The sequence below is a fragment of the Plectropomus leopardus genome, chromosome 9, assembly GCF_026936395.1.
Source record: "Plectropomus leopardus strain MGB_pleo_1.0 chromosome 9, ASM2693639v1, whole genome shotgun sequence".
Classification (NCBI taxonomy): Eukaryota; Metazoa; Chordata; class Actinopteri; order Perciformes; family Serranidae; genus Plectropomus; species Plectropomus leopardus.
Window position 1 is genome coordinate 29,611,623 of NC_142184.1, and position 17,285 is coordinate 29,628,907.

General features: G+C 38.8%; 1 protein-coding gene across 1 annotated transcript; it reads right to left on the reverse strand.

Moving 5' to 3' along the window:
* Nucleotides 1-658: 658 nt before the first annotated feature.
* Nucleotides 659-11,913, reverse strand: LOC121947025 (glutathione synthetase-like). Its single transcript, XM_042491893.2, has 13 exons — nt 11,775-11,913; nt 10,231-10,375; nt 8,924-9,069; nt 8,678-8,753; nt 8,073-8,212; nt 6,869-6,985; nt 6,608-6,688; nt 6,424-6,501; nt 5,488-5,554; nt 4,066-4,260; nt 3,335-3,416; nt 2,017-2,206; nt 659-1,890 (listed from the first exon to the last, which is right to left on the reverse strand). Exons 2-13 carry the CDS (start codon nt 10,363-10,365, stop codon nt 1,767-1,769), a joined length of 1,431 nt encoding a protein of 476 aa, XP_042347827.2. The 5' UTR covers nt 10,366-10,375; nt 11,775-11,913; the 3' UTR covers nt 659-1,766.
* Between the last annotated feature and the right edge of the window lie 5,372 nt (nt 11,914-17,285).

Genomic DNA, 17,285 nt, shown 5'->3' on the forward strand with positions numbered 1-17,285 from the left:
AAAGATAGAAAATTAATTGTCCTCTTCTTGAATCGTTGCATGTAGGTCATAAAGACATGATAATGATTCATAATATAATAGATATCATCGCAGTTTAGACAGCCAGTGGTGGAATGTAACAAATTACTATACTCATATAGCTCAATATAACAAAGTACTAAACTCATTAACATTGCTCAGCCCCTCCATTATATTTGAATTGCATCAAGTCATGCAAATTCAACCAGTGCCCATGCATTCCTTTCAACCTTGCAATGTTCATGCAAATTTAACTAACCATCATAGTTTTCTATAAGTTACACTAATCATAGCAGTCCCCCACACAGCATCAGCAAAATCACTTCCTTGTTTTTGGTTGTGAAGAGGCATGCTACCCTAACGTCTCATATTTCCCATCCAAATTAAGTGTTTATAAAAACAATGCAAGGGAATTCCATGATTTTTTGCTTGCAAGCAGAGGTAAATTGTTCGGCACCGGGTGCAACTTGGGGTGGAACACAAACAAAAGCCACTGAGTGGACAAACACTTTGTGCATCATGCACTTTGATTGGCTGCTGAACACTACAGGAAACAATAATGTCACAGCTCAAATATGACAGATTACTCTCCCTCTCTCTCTCTCTCTCTCAGCTACACATAGACAACAGACAAAACAAATTACCATGACAGAGTTTATTGTATCCAGACCTATTGAAAGTGCTAAAAGAATGAGTTGTATTGATTATGCATGGTGGATTGATGGTGTTGATCCGGCACCTCCCACATTGAATCCGCAACCTATTCAATAGGATTCATCACCTCCTGCGTTTTGTTTAATATTTAGTTACATGTCTTGTTAGCCTTTAGTTCCCATTGAAGTTACACAAAAATCCCTTGTTTGCATATTTTATTTGCATTTTAAATCAGATTTTGAATGAGAGAGAGAAAGAGAGAGAGACAGGGCACTTGTGCGCAGAGCAACTATGGTTTGAATTAAGATAGTCTGCCCTCAGTGGCAAGGAGGAAACAGGTAAAATGGCAAGATGACAACGAAGTTTGTTGAATTTCCTCAAACCAGCCAGCCAATGGGACCCTAAGCAGGCCAAAATCATTTTGGCGCATCAACAGTATGAGGATGGTGTTTGCAAAAGGGCATAGAACTGTGCAAAACATGGGAAGTGAATAAACAAGCAGGGGAGAGGAGGCTGAAGGCTCTGTGGATGTTTTGTGGTCTGTTTTGGAAAAATAAGCATGAAAGTAGGAGGGATTTTTTGTTGTTGGTCTCTGCTGCTCATTATTGACACTGGAGTGTTGGTGCGGCGCTAACCCTAGTACTGATACAGGATGGAGGTACAGATAGGCAGATGTCATTTAGCCTGCTTGATCTTCATGGTTCAAAATAAAAAAAAATCAACCATGATTTCTAGTTTTACCACCTTTGTAGAAACCTGGCTGAAGGTAGAAGACAGAGTTATGAGGGAAAACAGGCACTACAAACTGTTGTTTCCATGCATCTCATCCTGCTGATTTTGAGTGAACAGAATGGTCTGCTTGATACATTTATATAAATATCACTGTGAAATGTCCAGATATCAGTACTTAGGCCTGTCTGGTTCTCATCCATCAAAATAGTGTTGACACTCTAGGACTCACATAAACTCTGTAGCCTTGTTTACCTTGAATGAACTCTGCAGATCTGCTGGTGTGTTTTAAACTGTGTGTGTAAAGCATGTCTTTGGTTTTATTGCCACCCCATGTTCAGCCTATGAAACTGCAAGCTGAGTGTTCAGATAATGAGCGAACTGTCAATCACGGTAATTCCACTGTAAATCCCTGCATCATTGTGTTCGATGCTCTTTGTTCTCAAAAAGTGATCAGCAGCTTCATTAAGCACCATTTCTCCCCCATGCCTGCGTGGAAATAGAGATGTCTCAAAATTCATGTAAAAAGATTTTTATAAAGAGTTTTTTTTTCATGATTATTATATATAACTTTTTTTTTCATTGATACAACATGTATGCATTATGACTCTGTACCTCACATAGGCTCCCAAAACTCCTATTTCACTGCAAACAGTGGAGAGTTTGACTGGAAGTCCTCTGCTCAGCAGGATGTTTTGTTCTGTTCTGGGTTGGATTCTGTCCATCAGAATATAAGCAGCTCTCCTTTCATCACCTTTAACCTCCTGTAGTGCTCTAACAATGTCCTCTCCAAAATAATTGTTCCCTGAGACAGTGAAGCAGAGACAAAGACATGCATCAGATATAGATTATTATGTTCATTAGAAGAGTTTGTGGGCTGAAAAAAATCTACTATACTTTGTCCATTGATTGAAAGTACTGTGAATTCAGCTTCTGTCTGCCCCCCTGCTGACCAGTGCTGAAATGTATCAAAGTGCATTAACTATTTGAGGTATAAATTTGAGGTACTTTATTTTACTTGAGTGGTTTAGAAAGTTGCATGAGTGTTCATGGAACTTTCTACTTCTACTCCACTGCACTTCAAAAGGAAATATTGTACCTTTTATCCATTATAATTTTTTTTAACTTAAGTTGCAAGTTACTATACCAATTAATATTTTGCTCACAAACCATATGGAAATATACAAGTGCAGTTGACACAATTAGTCAGTTGATTAGGAAATTATTGCTGACTGTTTTGATGATTGTTAAATAATTTTTCATTACAAAAACATTTCATGGTACCAGCTTCTCGAAAATGAGGACTTTCTTATTATCCTTGTAATTATTTTAATTGATTAAAATAACATTTTCAATGCTGGACTTTTACCTGTGACTGCGTATTTTTGCAGTGTGGTATTAGTACTTTTACTTTAGGAAGATATCGGAATACTTCTTCGACCACTGCTGCTGCTGACATTTATGGCATCACGCATTTTGCCATGTCTGTTTTGGTTGTTTTTCCCCCCTGTGTTGACACTTTGGAAAATCACGTTTACTCTCTTCATTTAATAATGAGTACATTTTACATTTTAATGCAGAATTTCTTCTTCTTACAGCCTTTTTCGGTGGCACCTCTCCAATTCTTGGGCATGTGCCACGCTCTGCACACCACACAACACCTGCCCATATATAGTGTTCAGGGGGCGTTAGCTATGCTATCAGGTGACTTATTATCAAGTGGCATTCATTGTTGAGAGCACCTGATTTGAATCATGAAGAACTTGTGGTGCATCTGGAGTGGTCTTTTTTTCTCTTAACAGTAAATTAAGAGAAAAGATATGACAGAACTTTAAGAGAATTTTGCTGTAAAAGTTGCATTAAGAGAAATATCAATATATATATCATGTGCTAGTTTGGGTTTTTTTTAGAGGGTATGCTGATGTTAACTTACCACCTCCTTCTCTCTGAGGCTTCAGGACAAACTTATCTGGGTTGGCTAAAGCCATGGACACTGCCTGATCACCCTCTGGACCCTGGAACCCAATAAAGTTTCACAGTAAGTTTATTTTGTGATAGATATGGTCTTAAAACAATACAAAACAAGAACACCACACTAAAACCAGCAGTTTAATACAGCAGTCCTACAGTAAATCCTACCTTCATATGTTATAATGTTCAGTTATAGAGAGGTGTTGATACAACTGTACAACAGTGTGTGAAACTGTTGAACCCCATTCATATCAAGTTTTTTGGTCGTTATGTTTATATATTTCAGTTACATATAAAAGTTACATATTTGAAATACAACTCTGTATAATTCAAAACAATTCAACAGCACCACCAACTGTAACATCAAAAAGACCATGAAGGTGAGCAAGCACCTCTCTAAAAAAGTCTGAAATTATTAGTATAACTGATATTAGGGCTCCCTCCTGTCTGTTCTGGTAATGTATTTGAATTTTCTATTTGTGTGTCTTCTACCAGTCATATTCTGAGATGACCTGAGACCGCAGATCATCTATAATCTGCTATCAGGCACTGTGTGTCTTTCTTTGAAACTGCAAAGCACCCATGGGTGCAGGTTTCTAAATATTCTAAACATTGGCTTTGCAAATATATGATGATGTGGAAAATGCTGCCAGGTGTGACCGCTCCATTTACACCTGTGTGTTATTTTCTCACCATGTCTAGTGTGTAGAGGCCGGCAAACGTTGCTCTGACCTGCTCCACCACTTGGGGCTGGTCGGGGAAGAACTTCTCCAGAACTCCAGGTCTGGCGAGCACCTGCTGGACTTTCTTAGTTCCAGCCAGGTGAGTGCTGATATCTGGACACTTCACAGCCAGAGAGCGCTCCATCAGAAGACGAGCATCCCAAGCCTACACCATACATGAATTCTCTGTTAGAAATTATTCGCAACTGGAAATATTTCTCTTTATCAACTCAACGTTTTTTTTCTCACTCTTTTTAAGGAGAAAGGACTGATGATAAAGAAACACTCAACATAAGTCATCAGGTGCCAAAAAATGTTTTTAAATTATGTGACTCGATATTTCTGTGATGTATCCTGATAATATTTTACATGAAAATAGTAGACCCTGGTATATGTTGCTTTCGATAGGATCTGGGGATGCAGTGACGTTATTACATTGGTTTTAGTTGTTGTTGTCTTTAGTCCATAGTGAACCTGATGTCCAGCCCCAGTTCTGGGTGAGCTTCTGTCTCACATTTATGAGTTTGATTTAGAAGCTTTCTACCACTTTGTAGTCAAACATTGATTAATGCAGCTTTAAAGCTGCTAGATTATTTTTTTACATTAACAGTGGATGTGTAATGTGAAAGAAGTCCCTCATAGTGACAGCCCACAAATAATTATCACTCTGCTCTGCAGTTCCACTTAGTGCTCTAGTGTCTTTAAACTTCTTGTTTTGATTTTCCAGCCCATAACTTTACCATTTTGGTTCATTGTCACCACTACTGTACATCACCTGACCAGTGCCACCTAACAATCAGACAAAGATCAGACAGACTCTGATCAGACAAATATGGATGGGGTCCTGCTACAGCAACTAGAGTTATATTTGGCATTATCAGGGCATTAGACAGTCATGTCTATTGTTTTGCGGCGATGGAAGAGAGTCAGGTGACATAACAGTGGTCTAAAGAAAGAGAAGGAGAGAAAGAAAGGGAGGTCAGTCAGGGTGGTGGTCAGAGGAAACACAGGACTTTCACACAGGAGACCGGGAATCATGTCCCATGTAAAACCAAAAGGTGAGTTAACAGTGACTTACTTTAAGAAGGCTATGTGAGGTATGTCAAGTGGCATACCACTGAATGGAGTGATAACATTCCAGAAGGGTGCAAATATTTCCCTCAGCATTAGTGGATAGCAAAGCAAAGCTAAAACAAAAGTGAGTATTGGACTTGACATATATCAGGTGTACAAAAAAATTATTGTGCACGAGGAATGCAAGTACATGACTGTTGCTTCCAACCTTATAAGGTGATAACATGTTAACATTCTGTTTGCAGCTTGTCTCTGCTGCCCCCAAATGTCAAATAAAGTATTGCAGTCTTTAAGTATGTAAAGAATGTTCATATCTTACCTGTTCAGTGTAGTGGCCTGGCATGTAGCCATGGCGGTAGTACACTACAGCTACCTCCAGTCCATCTCTGCAGAGTTATAGTTAAAAAGTGTTCAGGGATGTCAAGGGATAACTAACAGGTTAACTTTTGAGTGGTTACACATGTCTATAGTTTGATATTATTACACTTTAGTTTACTGCACTGCACCCTACCTGGGTCTGGTGGGAACTTGCAAGCTAGCGGCATGGCTCATTTTGGCGAATACCACTTATGCCACCATTTTGACAGCATTGCTGTGGAAATATTGTGCCCATGCTTCAGTTGTCCCCGGGCTTGCCTCGGTGAATAAGTTGCTCCATTTGAGCTGTTAAACCCCTTAAGCTCTGCTACGACTGTAAGCAATGTCAGCAATGCTAGTGGTGCCAACATACAAGGCTAAAAGGGATTTAGCTGTCAAAGTGAGGCTGCTTACTCACCATGGCGATCTCTTTTTTGCTGTTGTAAGAACCAGTTAGTTACCAGTCTAGAGTGTCAGCCTTTGAAAAGCAAATGAACAGAAACTGACATTTCTAGTTATGACATGCCCGAAATATCATCAACAAGATTAAAGGAACTGATGAATTTTGGCTTGAACAAAATAACTATAGAATTACTGTTAGGGTCAAAGCATCAACCAGCCACCCTTGCTAGTAAAATGAATCATATCAAGTTGAAGGGAAATTTCCAATATTTTATGAAACACATTAAATGCATGAATGACAATTTTGTGTGCACTGACAGCCGGGCTAGAGCTAGTCCGGGGAAACAGCTAACCTGGCTCTTTCAGAAAGTAAGGCATTCCTCCAACCAGCACCTCTAAGGCTCTCCATTTATATTAAAACTCTGCCCTTCACATATGCCATGATAATCTCTATCATTCACAGATTTCACAGTTCTAAAAATAAATGTCTACTTACATGAACAAGTTTTTGTCGGCATCAAGAGATCCTCCTCTGGCTACCTCATTAAATTTTCTGCGGATAACAGTAATATTCCTGCACAGAACAAGAGAAAATCCTATTCTTTATATTAAAAAACAGAGATCTATAAAGTTTCTGATCAAGTATTGTGGTGTTTTCAAGCATCTTTTTAGCCCCCCACCTGTTCCAAAGCTCTTTCTCAATAATACGATGATCGAATTTGGAAGTCTGGAAATCCTCAACCAGAAACAGGATTACTGCCCTGCAGCAGGGAAGTCAACTTTATATTCATTTGTATTTTTTTAACAATCATAGCAAAACAAAAAAGTATGTGCTGATCACACATAATTAACCAAAACTTGACATTTTAATGTCAATGAGATCTTCTTTCCTTCTTAAATTTTGTTGATACTTGGTTAAATTCAACCATCAATACACTTACTTCTGTTGGCCGTAGAGCTCCCAGGCCTTGGCGAGAGCACCCATCATTGTGGGAGTCCTTTTGATATCCTGGATACACTCGCTCTCTTCCAAAAGACCAGCTGACCTTAGTATGTGCCTGATAAATCAGAGAGGACCATTATTATGCATAAATTGAGATTACAGATGTAGCAAGGAATGAGCACAATGAGTTGTTTTAGAATGTATGACACCATTCTCACCGTGCATGGTAATTAATCTTTACAGCAAATATACATTTAGACACATGGATGAAGAGATGAACAGAGCTGTCAAATGATCGCCACTTGCTGGTAGTTGAATCAGATATGGTGTGGGCGTAGGCGTAGGCTGCTGGTAAGACCTTCTAAACTCAAACATGTCGAGTGAGGATGAAGTGGTAATGTCTGGCTGAGGAACCATGTCTGTGAGATCTTCAACTCTAACCTCTGACAGACACCCTCTCAGAGGTTAGCAGTGCTCATCATATATGATTCTATTACTGCACTGCCCCATGAAATGTTTTCAAATACATATTTTAGTGTACTGTTTCACTGTAAAATCAGAAAGTTTGAAAGCATTCAAGCCAAAATGAAGTATTGCCCAATGTCTTTCTTTTTAAAGCTAAACAGCTAAACAGAATAGTTTCTTGTAATAGTGTGTTAAGTTTGTAGACTATTATGTAATATCATTCAAATATCTTGTCAAAACACGAAAAACAACCTTTACAACAAGGGCATAGCAACAATATGCTTCACCAGAATTACAATCTCGAATATATATTCTATATTCTCGCTTAGTTCTCTTCGGCGGCACCTACGTCAATAAACAGGATTTGCAGGTGGTTTTTGGATTTCACTTCAGAGAAATCCAAACAGCGTTGCCCATGTGACGCCAGTCAGTTGGCATTTGGCCTTCTCTGTTTGTTCACTCTTTTTTTTCTGTCCATGGCAACTGTTTACTTGCAACGCAGAGACTGAAAAAAGCGTTATGCCCCTTCACAAACAAGTGAGTTGAAGAGCAAGTCTGTTGTGTTAGCGCCGCCTATGCCCAACCCCTACTAGGTGATGGACAATGCGTTACTGATTGCTTGTGATTTTTTTTCTGGGAATGTTGCCACAGACATCTGTAACACTGCAAATACAAGGGCTGTCATCGACAATCACCATTGTGAATTCTCAGGAAGGATTCTATATGTTCTTACATACTTGTGCATCACAGGGAGACGGTCAGCCATGCCAAAAGCACCAGCAGCAATAGTGTTGATCTCTATCTGCTTCAGGGAAGGAGTGCCATCCTCCCTCTGAGTCATCATGTAGTCGCACCGGTTTAAACCAACCACTATGGACTGGAAATAAAATATATAGTTCAAATCAAACTCATGAAATCAACCACAAAAGACACACCTGCACAAATAATCATTTCACTACAAACATAACATAGGACATTATAATAAAAACTATATCACATAAACCTATATCATATCATCACTGGCAAGTGTTTTACATCTTGACAGTTTGGTTTGTGATAGCAGACACATGTAGGTTGTTTGCCTGAAAATGTTATAGATGTAGGTAGCCAAATATCTGAGTAAAAGAGTGAAAATGAAAAATGTTACTTTTATGTTAACTCTTCTCCTATTCTTTAGATGTAAAATAAGAAAATGTGTGACCTGGCCATCATGTTGGAAACAGTTAATAATTGTACCAAAGCATAAGGCATTTTATTTAAAAAATAATAATATTATGTTTAAAGTGTGCAAATACTGTTTCGCAGTCAGGTTATTTACATCACTGTATATCAAGTTTCTTACCTGTCTCCGACCCTCCTGCTGCACTTGTTTGTATATGCCAAACAACTTAGCTGTGAAATCATCTGCCTGAATAGTTCTGTGATATAGGAGATAAATCATCAAAGCTTACACATCAGTGATGGAGCCCTTTTGTGTGATGCATCATCAAACCTCATCAAAAATATGTGTACAGGGTTTTATAGAGAATAAAATTTAAACATAAACAACATGTGACTAATCCATGTGACTAAAATTCCCCCCTCGTACCCTGCAAGAGCCTCTTCCAGAAAGTCTGGGTCCTGGCTGACCTTGTCCACCAAGGTGTTGACGTGAGTCTGCACAGCCAGAGCCTGGAGGAGGAAGGCTTTGGGCACAGGAGTGGGGAAGAGTGTGAATGGGGCATAGGTCACGACCTGAAAGCATGACAGAAATATAGCGACTCACAACCAAGACAGAAAAAAAATATAAATATTTAGGGCAATCAAGAAATACTGGGAAAAATACCTTTTACATTTGAACACGAAATGCGAATAATTCGGGTTTGAAATACAAATGATCAACTGCATGGACATACATTCACAGATGAAAGAGAAGATATTGTGGAGCTGTGATTGGTTTTTCCTTGTCACATGACGTGGTGTGCGTTGCTGCATTCCAAAAGTAAGTTAAAAAGTATGTTAACCTCAGGGCATTGTCTTCACTCTTACTTATGGCCGCGCCTTCTGTGCATCTACAGCGAAAACAATGAATTTGAAGGTGCAAAAGATGCATCACAAAAATTAGGATAATTGAACTTTTTTACGCAATAGAAATAAGTAATCAAAATTCTTAATGTAGGTGGTGTTCCCCTTAAAACGGTGACATGAAGGGAATTTCGTCATGCCACTGGCAAGCTGCGGCTGCAGCTGCAGCCCATAAGAACCACAGACGATAATGTTGCATATTAACACAATAAAAAATTATTATAAAATAAAAAACTAGATTTTTGAAATCTAGTTTTAGTATTTTTCTTTTATTATTGTTTTTGGGTTAAATTATAAAACTGATTATAAATAATAATAGTCATTCATTCCACATGTTTGAAAATGGTTTGTTGGCTTATTTTAAGTTAAACTGTGCATGTTTCACCAATGCAATACCCACAATGCACTGTGTGTTCTATATGTGTATATATATATGTATATTTCTTGATTCTATTTTTGCTGGGCAAACATTTATTGACAGCCTCTCTGCAGTCATCAAGTGGTTGTGTTCATTTACTCTTCTTTCTGAGGATTTTGTGTTGATGATGATTTTGTGTTGATTGTCTTAGTTGTAGTTTGTTCGTTAAATTGTTGATTTAAATCTCAATCGGTTTACCCTAATCAATAAACTTTTACAACAACAATTTAAAAAAAACTCTGTAATGTCCTGCATGGTCTGTTATCTTGACTTGATTTTAGCGTGTAACTCCCCGCAGTTCCTGGACCCCAGGCTCACATGGGAGTCTCTGTCAGCCTCTAATGGAAACCAGTACCTGAAAATGGATTCAAAACTTGCAAACAATTAAAACAAATCTGTGTGGTTGCTCCTACCTCAGATGAATTGGGCGTCTCTTGTGTACGCATAACAAACCCATGTTGAAAAGCCAGCATTTTTGCCTCTTCCACTAAATCATTTAGTCTGTCCTGATCTGAGATCAGTTGCTGGAGAAAAGCCTTGGTTGCCATCACGATAAGCCTGTGAGGTAAAACACAGCAACGTTTCAGGAAACAATTTGACATTATAGCTGTTGTGCAGCAGTGAAACTGGGCTGGGCATTCTGAGGAGGAAGATAAATAAGAACTGCAGGGATTGTGTACTGTCAGCAGAACTGTCCAAAACAAAAGTATTTATAGCTTCTTAAATTAAGAATACGTGAGAAATGGTGTGTTTCTAATAATAGGCCTTTTCCACAGAGGACATTTTGACATGACACAGAGGAAATAACAGATGCATAAATAAAGAAGTGAATGATGGCTTAAACAGAACTGAGCCACCGTTTGTGTTATTAGTATCTCCTGAGCTTTTCCTACTATGACAAGTCAAAATACCCATTTATTCTCCATCACCCAGGGCTTTTACTCACAACTTTATACACAAGGGGCAAGTCATGATCGTGTTGAGCTACTTGCTGAGACTAATATTGGCATACTAAAACGTTAACATTGTTTGTACTTCATCTAGACAACATCGAGATGTCTGAGATTTATTCTTTGAATGACTGATTGCTCCACAAGACAGACTGATGTTTAAACATGTTTTAGATGTCTTCTGAGACTTCATTTCACTTGCACTTGTCAGCTTAATGTACAGTAATTACCATGGGCTACGGGTTATGTAGGATATTGAATTCAATTTTTGTTAAATAAAGGAAAAGAAACAGAGTTGTTTTTAGTTTTGAAATTCTCCTTGGTAGCTTTTTTCTCAACAAAACTATGTTACTGAGACATAACTGAGCTCAATTTAACATCTGTGAGAGATTAACAGCACTGATCTTTCTTTGACTTAAATAATCTGCTCTTAAGAAAACAGCAAGATATAAAAGAAAACTTGGCTTACAAAATAAGCCAGCGATTTCAGAATGGTTTCCTCAGTGATCGAATTCAGGTCCGAAGACGGTGTATTTTATGTTCTTACAGTTGTCTCACTTCTTAGAAACCTCAAGGCACAGCGGAAAAACTGCCGCTGCTACTTTTTTTTTTAAATCTTCATTGAAGGTGAAACAGATCAGAATTTAGAACTCTCCTAATAAGAAGCCGATTTATTTCTGATTAGACAAAGAAAAGACATTTGTCCGCAGCAGAAGTTTTGCTGTGGGTGTGCCACATATACATGCCTGCAAACATATGGCACCCCTACACTCAGATTATCCTGCATGATCTCTTACCTGTTTACATTGCATTTTGAGTATTCAGTGCTTATAGTTTAGATTAGATTTTCACTGATAACTTTTTTATGAAGATCAGTCTTTGATCATCTTTTGTTTTTTGAACAGCTCCTTACAGCCTCTGTCTTATGACAGACTATGTCATAAATCTATCCGTTGTCAAATAGAACAAACATAAAACGTCAAATAGAAAATACTCCCATTACTCACCCTCTGTCGTAAAAGTTAATCCGGAATATACTACTTTCTAGTTTCTAACTCTATTTATTTCTGGATTCACAACTCTGAAATTCAGTTATTAAATAGCTGGTTATTATCTCATAAACCACCATCTTCAACTTTGTGCAGGAATGAGATCCAACCCCTTCAAGTAGGTGGCAGTTTAACACCTTTTTTTCTTAAAGAAACAGAAACAGAGTTCAACAACCTCAGCTCCTTGAACTGAAAGACTTTCCAAAAAAATGACCCTCTTTGCTTTGTGTGAAAGCTAGAGCCTTCAGAGGCAAATTGTTATTTGTGATATTGAGCTTTATAAATAATATTGAATCGAATTAAATTGAATTGAGGGAGATTGTACTTTATATTCTACACAAATTAAGAAGGAAATCAAGTAAACTGGTCATAACTTTTCATCACCCTTGAAAAATTTGGTTTCGGAGAGTCCCTTCAATGGATCAAAACACTTTGTAAGTGACCCTCTGGATCTGTTATTGCCAATGATTTTGTCACAGAGTGACCAGGAGAGACTTGTTTTTGTTTTGTTTATTCTGTGTGGGATTTCATCGTGTTTTCAGTTTGCAGTGTGTGTTGTCTGACTATTTGAAATCCACCAGAGTGAAGTCTGCATCCTGTGTCTGGAGGACTCCCCTGCAATTTGGCACACCAGCAGCCAGTTACTAATCGTCCCTCCTTGTGGTATGCGGAAGGAGAGGCTGATAAAAAGGACCTGGAATGAGACTGCCAGGGGGAGCCGGCCGAGCAGAGAAGCAGCAGGAGGGAACGAACGCTGAACCATGAGATTTGCGAAGGAAAGGCCGTTGGCTGGCTGGATGGACAAGCTAACACAGAAGAGGCAAGTAAAACATTCACATGAACTGTTGAATGCCCTGCTGTGTGGAACTTTTGGTGCGTCCCCCTTTTCCTCCCCCAAGGTGGGAGCGGAGCTGACTCGCCAGCCGAGCAGATTGTGTCGGCGTGTTGTAGACCACCGGCCGCAGTAGGACAGGTGAGCGACATACAAGACCAGGACCGTAACCTCCTGGATTGGAAGAATATTATGTCTATACTCCCAAAACTAAAATACTTTTTTCCATGACCCCAGTCCAGCTGACCGCACACTGGTTTTACACTTGTTTAGGACTCCATCATTAACAAATTTCACTGGAAAAAGAAAAGCAAATACACACTGGCCCAATTCCAAGGTTCTGGGTGCAAGTTCTGCAAGGGGCCACAGGTGTCTTCAACTGGCCAGTGTCCTCTCAAGGGTCTGGATGCATCCTAAAGAAGCAAAACAAACAGATGCAAATGAGGAAGCTAGCAAACCCACTTCTTACTTCCATCTGAGCACTAGTGCCCCCCACGGGACATTGATGGGTGACTAGAGGTCCCAGCAACACACCTGGGTTTTTTAGTATTATCTACAACAGCAAGAATACTATTATACCTGATTATTTTTTGCCTGTTTGTTGTTTGTTTGGTTGATTTTTTTCCTTAGTTTTGTTTTGTTTATACTCCATTTATCTACCCCATTGTATCTACCCCAATATTTGCATTCTATATCAGTTTGTTTGTTGTTTTTGTTTGTTTGTTTTTGCACTGGCCTTTGCACCAGTAAAGAATACAAAAATAAAAACAAATACATCAAAATAAAGACAAAACAACCCATAACCCGTGTAAAATCCATTTCCTTTTTTTAAATATATATATATATATATATATATATATATATTTAATATATTACTTCAAAGCTGTAGTGATAACTTGCTTGAACCTGCTTTCTGCTGACAGCAGCAAAGCAAACCTTGTCAACACTAATAAGAAAAGAGCTCAAACTGCATTAACTAGATTGGGTGAGTCGGTCTAAAATATGACAGTGAGAGTACTGAGATGGCCTCTGCCCTGAATGCAACCAATGGAAACTTCTCCCATGGGCCAAGTGTGTAGTAACAGAACTACAGTGGCTGAAAAACCTATTTACATTTCCTCTGTGCTTCATTTCAGAGTGCAGTGTTGTACATTTTACTGTATTACATTTACCTGACAGCGTATATTAAAAACATTTAATCTGTGAAATCTGATACATTTTCATGGGCTAAAATCACCTGGCAGCATGGCTGGATTAACCTTTTAAACCTTTTAAAGGACACTAACCCTTCACCAGACCCAGAGACCAACCAGTCCTCCTACACTGCAGTACAACCAGGTTCCATGTGAGTGCAGGGTACATTAAGTCTAAGAACCAGATTTTAACACAGAGCCTCAAAGATTAACGCAGGACGCCTCAACTGATATTGTACTTCTTTAACAAAATAATCTAATTTCATACAACTAATGGATGAGGCACAATGAAGAGGCACAGAAATATTCTCATACATACAATGAGTGAAAGTTGGACTTGGCAGTTGTTAGACTGCTGTTAGTCAGCCTGTTGCATGAAATAACATCTGTCATGGACTGTCATAACAGTCTGTGAAGAGAATACAACCTGCTCTCCACACCTATTTGTTTTCATACATATTTGATCGCATCTTGGCTGCCTCCCGACTTTCTGTGATTGAATGCTCATCCCCAGCATGGGAAATACTAGTGCTTTAAAATTAGTAGAGAGACAAAGAGTTCTTGATACAACATGAGTCAAGCATCAAAAGTTTTATTATACAAGCTATGTAAAACATCCGAGGTTGTAAAGTTTGCGTTCATGTTTTTACTTTGAGGGTGGGTACTGTAAGGCCCATCCCTTCATCCACATCGAGTCAATTTTCGACAAGTTAGAAGTTGACTTGGTGCTCATATTTAGTCCATGAAGGCGACACGCCCAGTGGTGCATCTAGACAAACACTTCAGAGTCCACAGAACTGACAAATGGCTCTGAAATATTGTATGGAATGCAATAAGTATATGCAAGAATTATTATTCAAATCAGGATCTCCACAGGCCTCAACTCAATTGTTATGCAAGATCCTAACTTGATAACTTCAGCGATAACCGCCAAGTCAAGGCTGAGTCAAGTCTCCGAAACGTAATGCCATTTTAACAACAGAATGATGAGGATGAATAAATTTGTTAAAACAAGTTTGTTAAAAAGTTACTTAGCTGTTGAGCTAATGCTAAGCACAGTATTAGCTTGCAAACTTTATTAATGTTGGTGAAGATTCTCAGTCATCCAGGTCATGGTAACTCCAAGTGATATATCATAAGCAACTGGACTTGCTTAATTTTCTTAAAAACATTTCACCTCTCATATGAAATTCCTCTAGTGACATTTGACCCAAAAAAAAAAAAAAAAGTGGCCGTGGGGCATTGGTTACCCTCTCCCCCCGCTGGAAGTGGATTCTGGGTTCAAACATGCATGTCCTCCTGGTGCTAGCCTTCTTTTTTCTTTTTTTCAGGTCAGGTTTAATGAGAATGAGAATGCTTTATTTATCATTGTAGGCAGATCACACAACAAAATAATGAGCACAGCTTTACCTGGTGTTTACGGCAATAAAAATAAATGAATAGAAAGAATTTACACAAAAAAATAAGAAATGCTACATTGATAAAACGTGCTACATTGACTGTTCCATCTTCCATACAGAAGCTAGACTACTTGCATATGGAATGTAGTTAGATATTGCACATGATAAAAAGTTATTTCACTGCCCGTTTATTGTTTACTTTAAATTGCAAATTGAACCCTTTGGTTGGAAACCACTTGGACTAAACAACAAGTATATAAAATAGTTCAAACAAGCTCCCCCTCGACCAGCGACAGTTAACAGTTGTGCTCATGCACTGATGCATTTATTTAAATCATATATGATAATAAATCAGTCACAGAATGTGTACCTTTATCTTTGAAACTTTAAGTCCATATATATACATATGCATGTTAAACTTTGAGCACAGATCTCTGGTCCTCACAGTTTTTATACTGCATGAGGTAAATAGTGTTCTAATCCAGGAGTCAGCTTCCTTTTTGAAAGTGTGAAAACAGGGTTTCATTCTCAATGCCTTACATTTGTGGATATGACACTAATAATAATATGATATGGTTATGTGCTTGAGACAATTTGACAGGTTAAAAATGGGATTTCCATTTCCTCTTAAAAATAAGGGACGAAAAGTGCTGCATTAATTAATACTCAACACACCAGACTGATTCAAAATTCAAGATTACTTTATTTGTCCCTATTAAGCGCACATACAAAAAGCACAAAAAGATTGGCTTTGCAAATACGTTATGATGCGGAGAATGCATTCATGACATATGTTACGCCTAAAGTATATGTGCAATGTGTATCATGACACACTAAAGAACACTCCAGATGGTGCCTTTAATGGGATGCTGTCAGGTGTGACGGCTCCATTTACACCTGTGCAGTTTGTGTTATTTCCTCAACATGTGTAGAGCTTGGAGGCCGGTGAACGTTGCTCTGATCTCCTCCACTACTTGGGGCTGGTCGGGGAAGAACTTCTCCAGAACTCCAGGTCTGGCGAGCACCTGCTGGACCGTGTTGGTTCCAGCCAGGTGATTGCTGATATGACAGAAGAGCCAGAAAACAATGCTGGCTTGCATAATGCAAAATCTAACCAGATATAGTAGAACATCCTGGTATTTTTGGCATACTGCATTTCACATATTATGTACTGGCACATACACATTTTTCCCCTATACTATATTGCATAGTAGTATGCATGGTCTCTCTCTGTAGTGTGTCTGTCTCTGGAGGGCACAGCTGCTGCAATCAAGCACCTGGCAGAAGTTCACACCTGCAACTCATCTCCTCCACATCAGCCTCAGTATAAGAACCCAAACTTCACCTTCATTCTCGGCCAGATTATTCTGTCTGTTCCAGTGGTAGTTCTCATCTGCCCTTTTTATAGTTTGAGTTTTTGTTTGTTTTTGTTCAGATTTTGTCACCATCTTCCCCTTGCGTCTTCACTCGCCTAGAACCAGTTTAGAGAGGACTCAGAAAGAAGAAACCGCTCTGTCTGCCCTGTCTGCCTGCCCTCTGCCATTTTGCCTCAGAGTGCCTGCAGTCCCCCTCAACTCAGTCTTGACTATTGTGCCTTCTGCCAGCAACCAGCTCTACATATAAACTCTTTGGACTTTTAATCTGCCTTTTGAGTCTGCTTTTGGGTTCCAAATGTTACTGCAAACCATAACACCCTCATCTCGAGGTCAGTGGGTTTTCTGAGAGGGCTTTTCTTAAGATTCCTGAGGTACAGTCTGTGGTTACCACAAGCTTAAGAGATTTTCACATTTTGTATAGCTATGTAATATGTTGGTTAGCACCCCACTTACGAATTTGAAAGCCTTTATGTGTCTTTAAAGAGGCAGTAGCGATCAAGTGGCTAAATGAGACAGAACGTGCAGCTGAACACAGCTTAACACCTTGTTGTGGTGGTGACGTTCAGTCATGCGACCATAATGTAGTTCGTTTATAGCCTAATGTTAGTTTTTTACTTTTGGCAATTGCATGTAGATTTCAAAAAAATCCTGGCTATGTGTATGTGTGT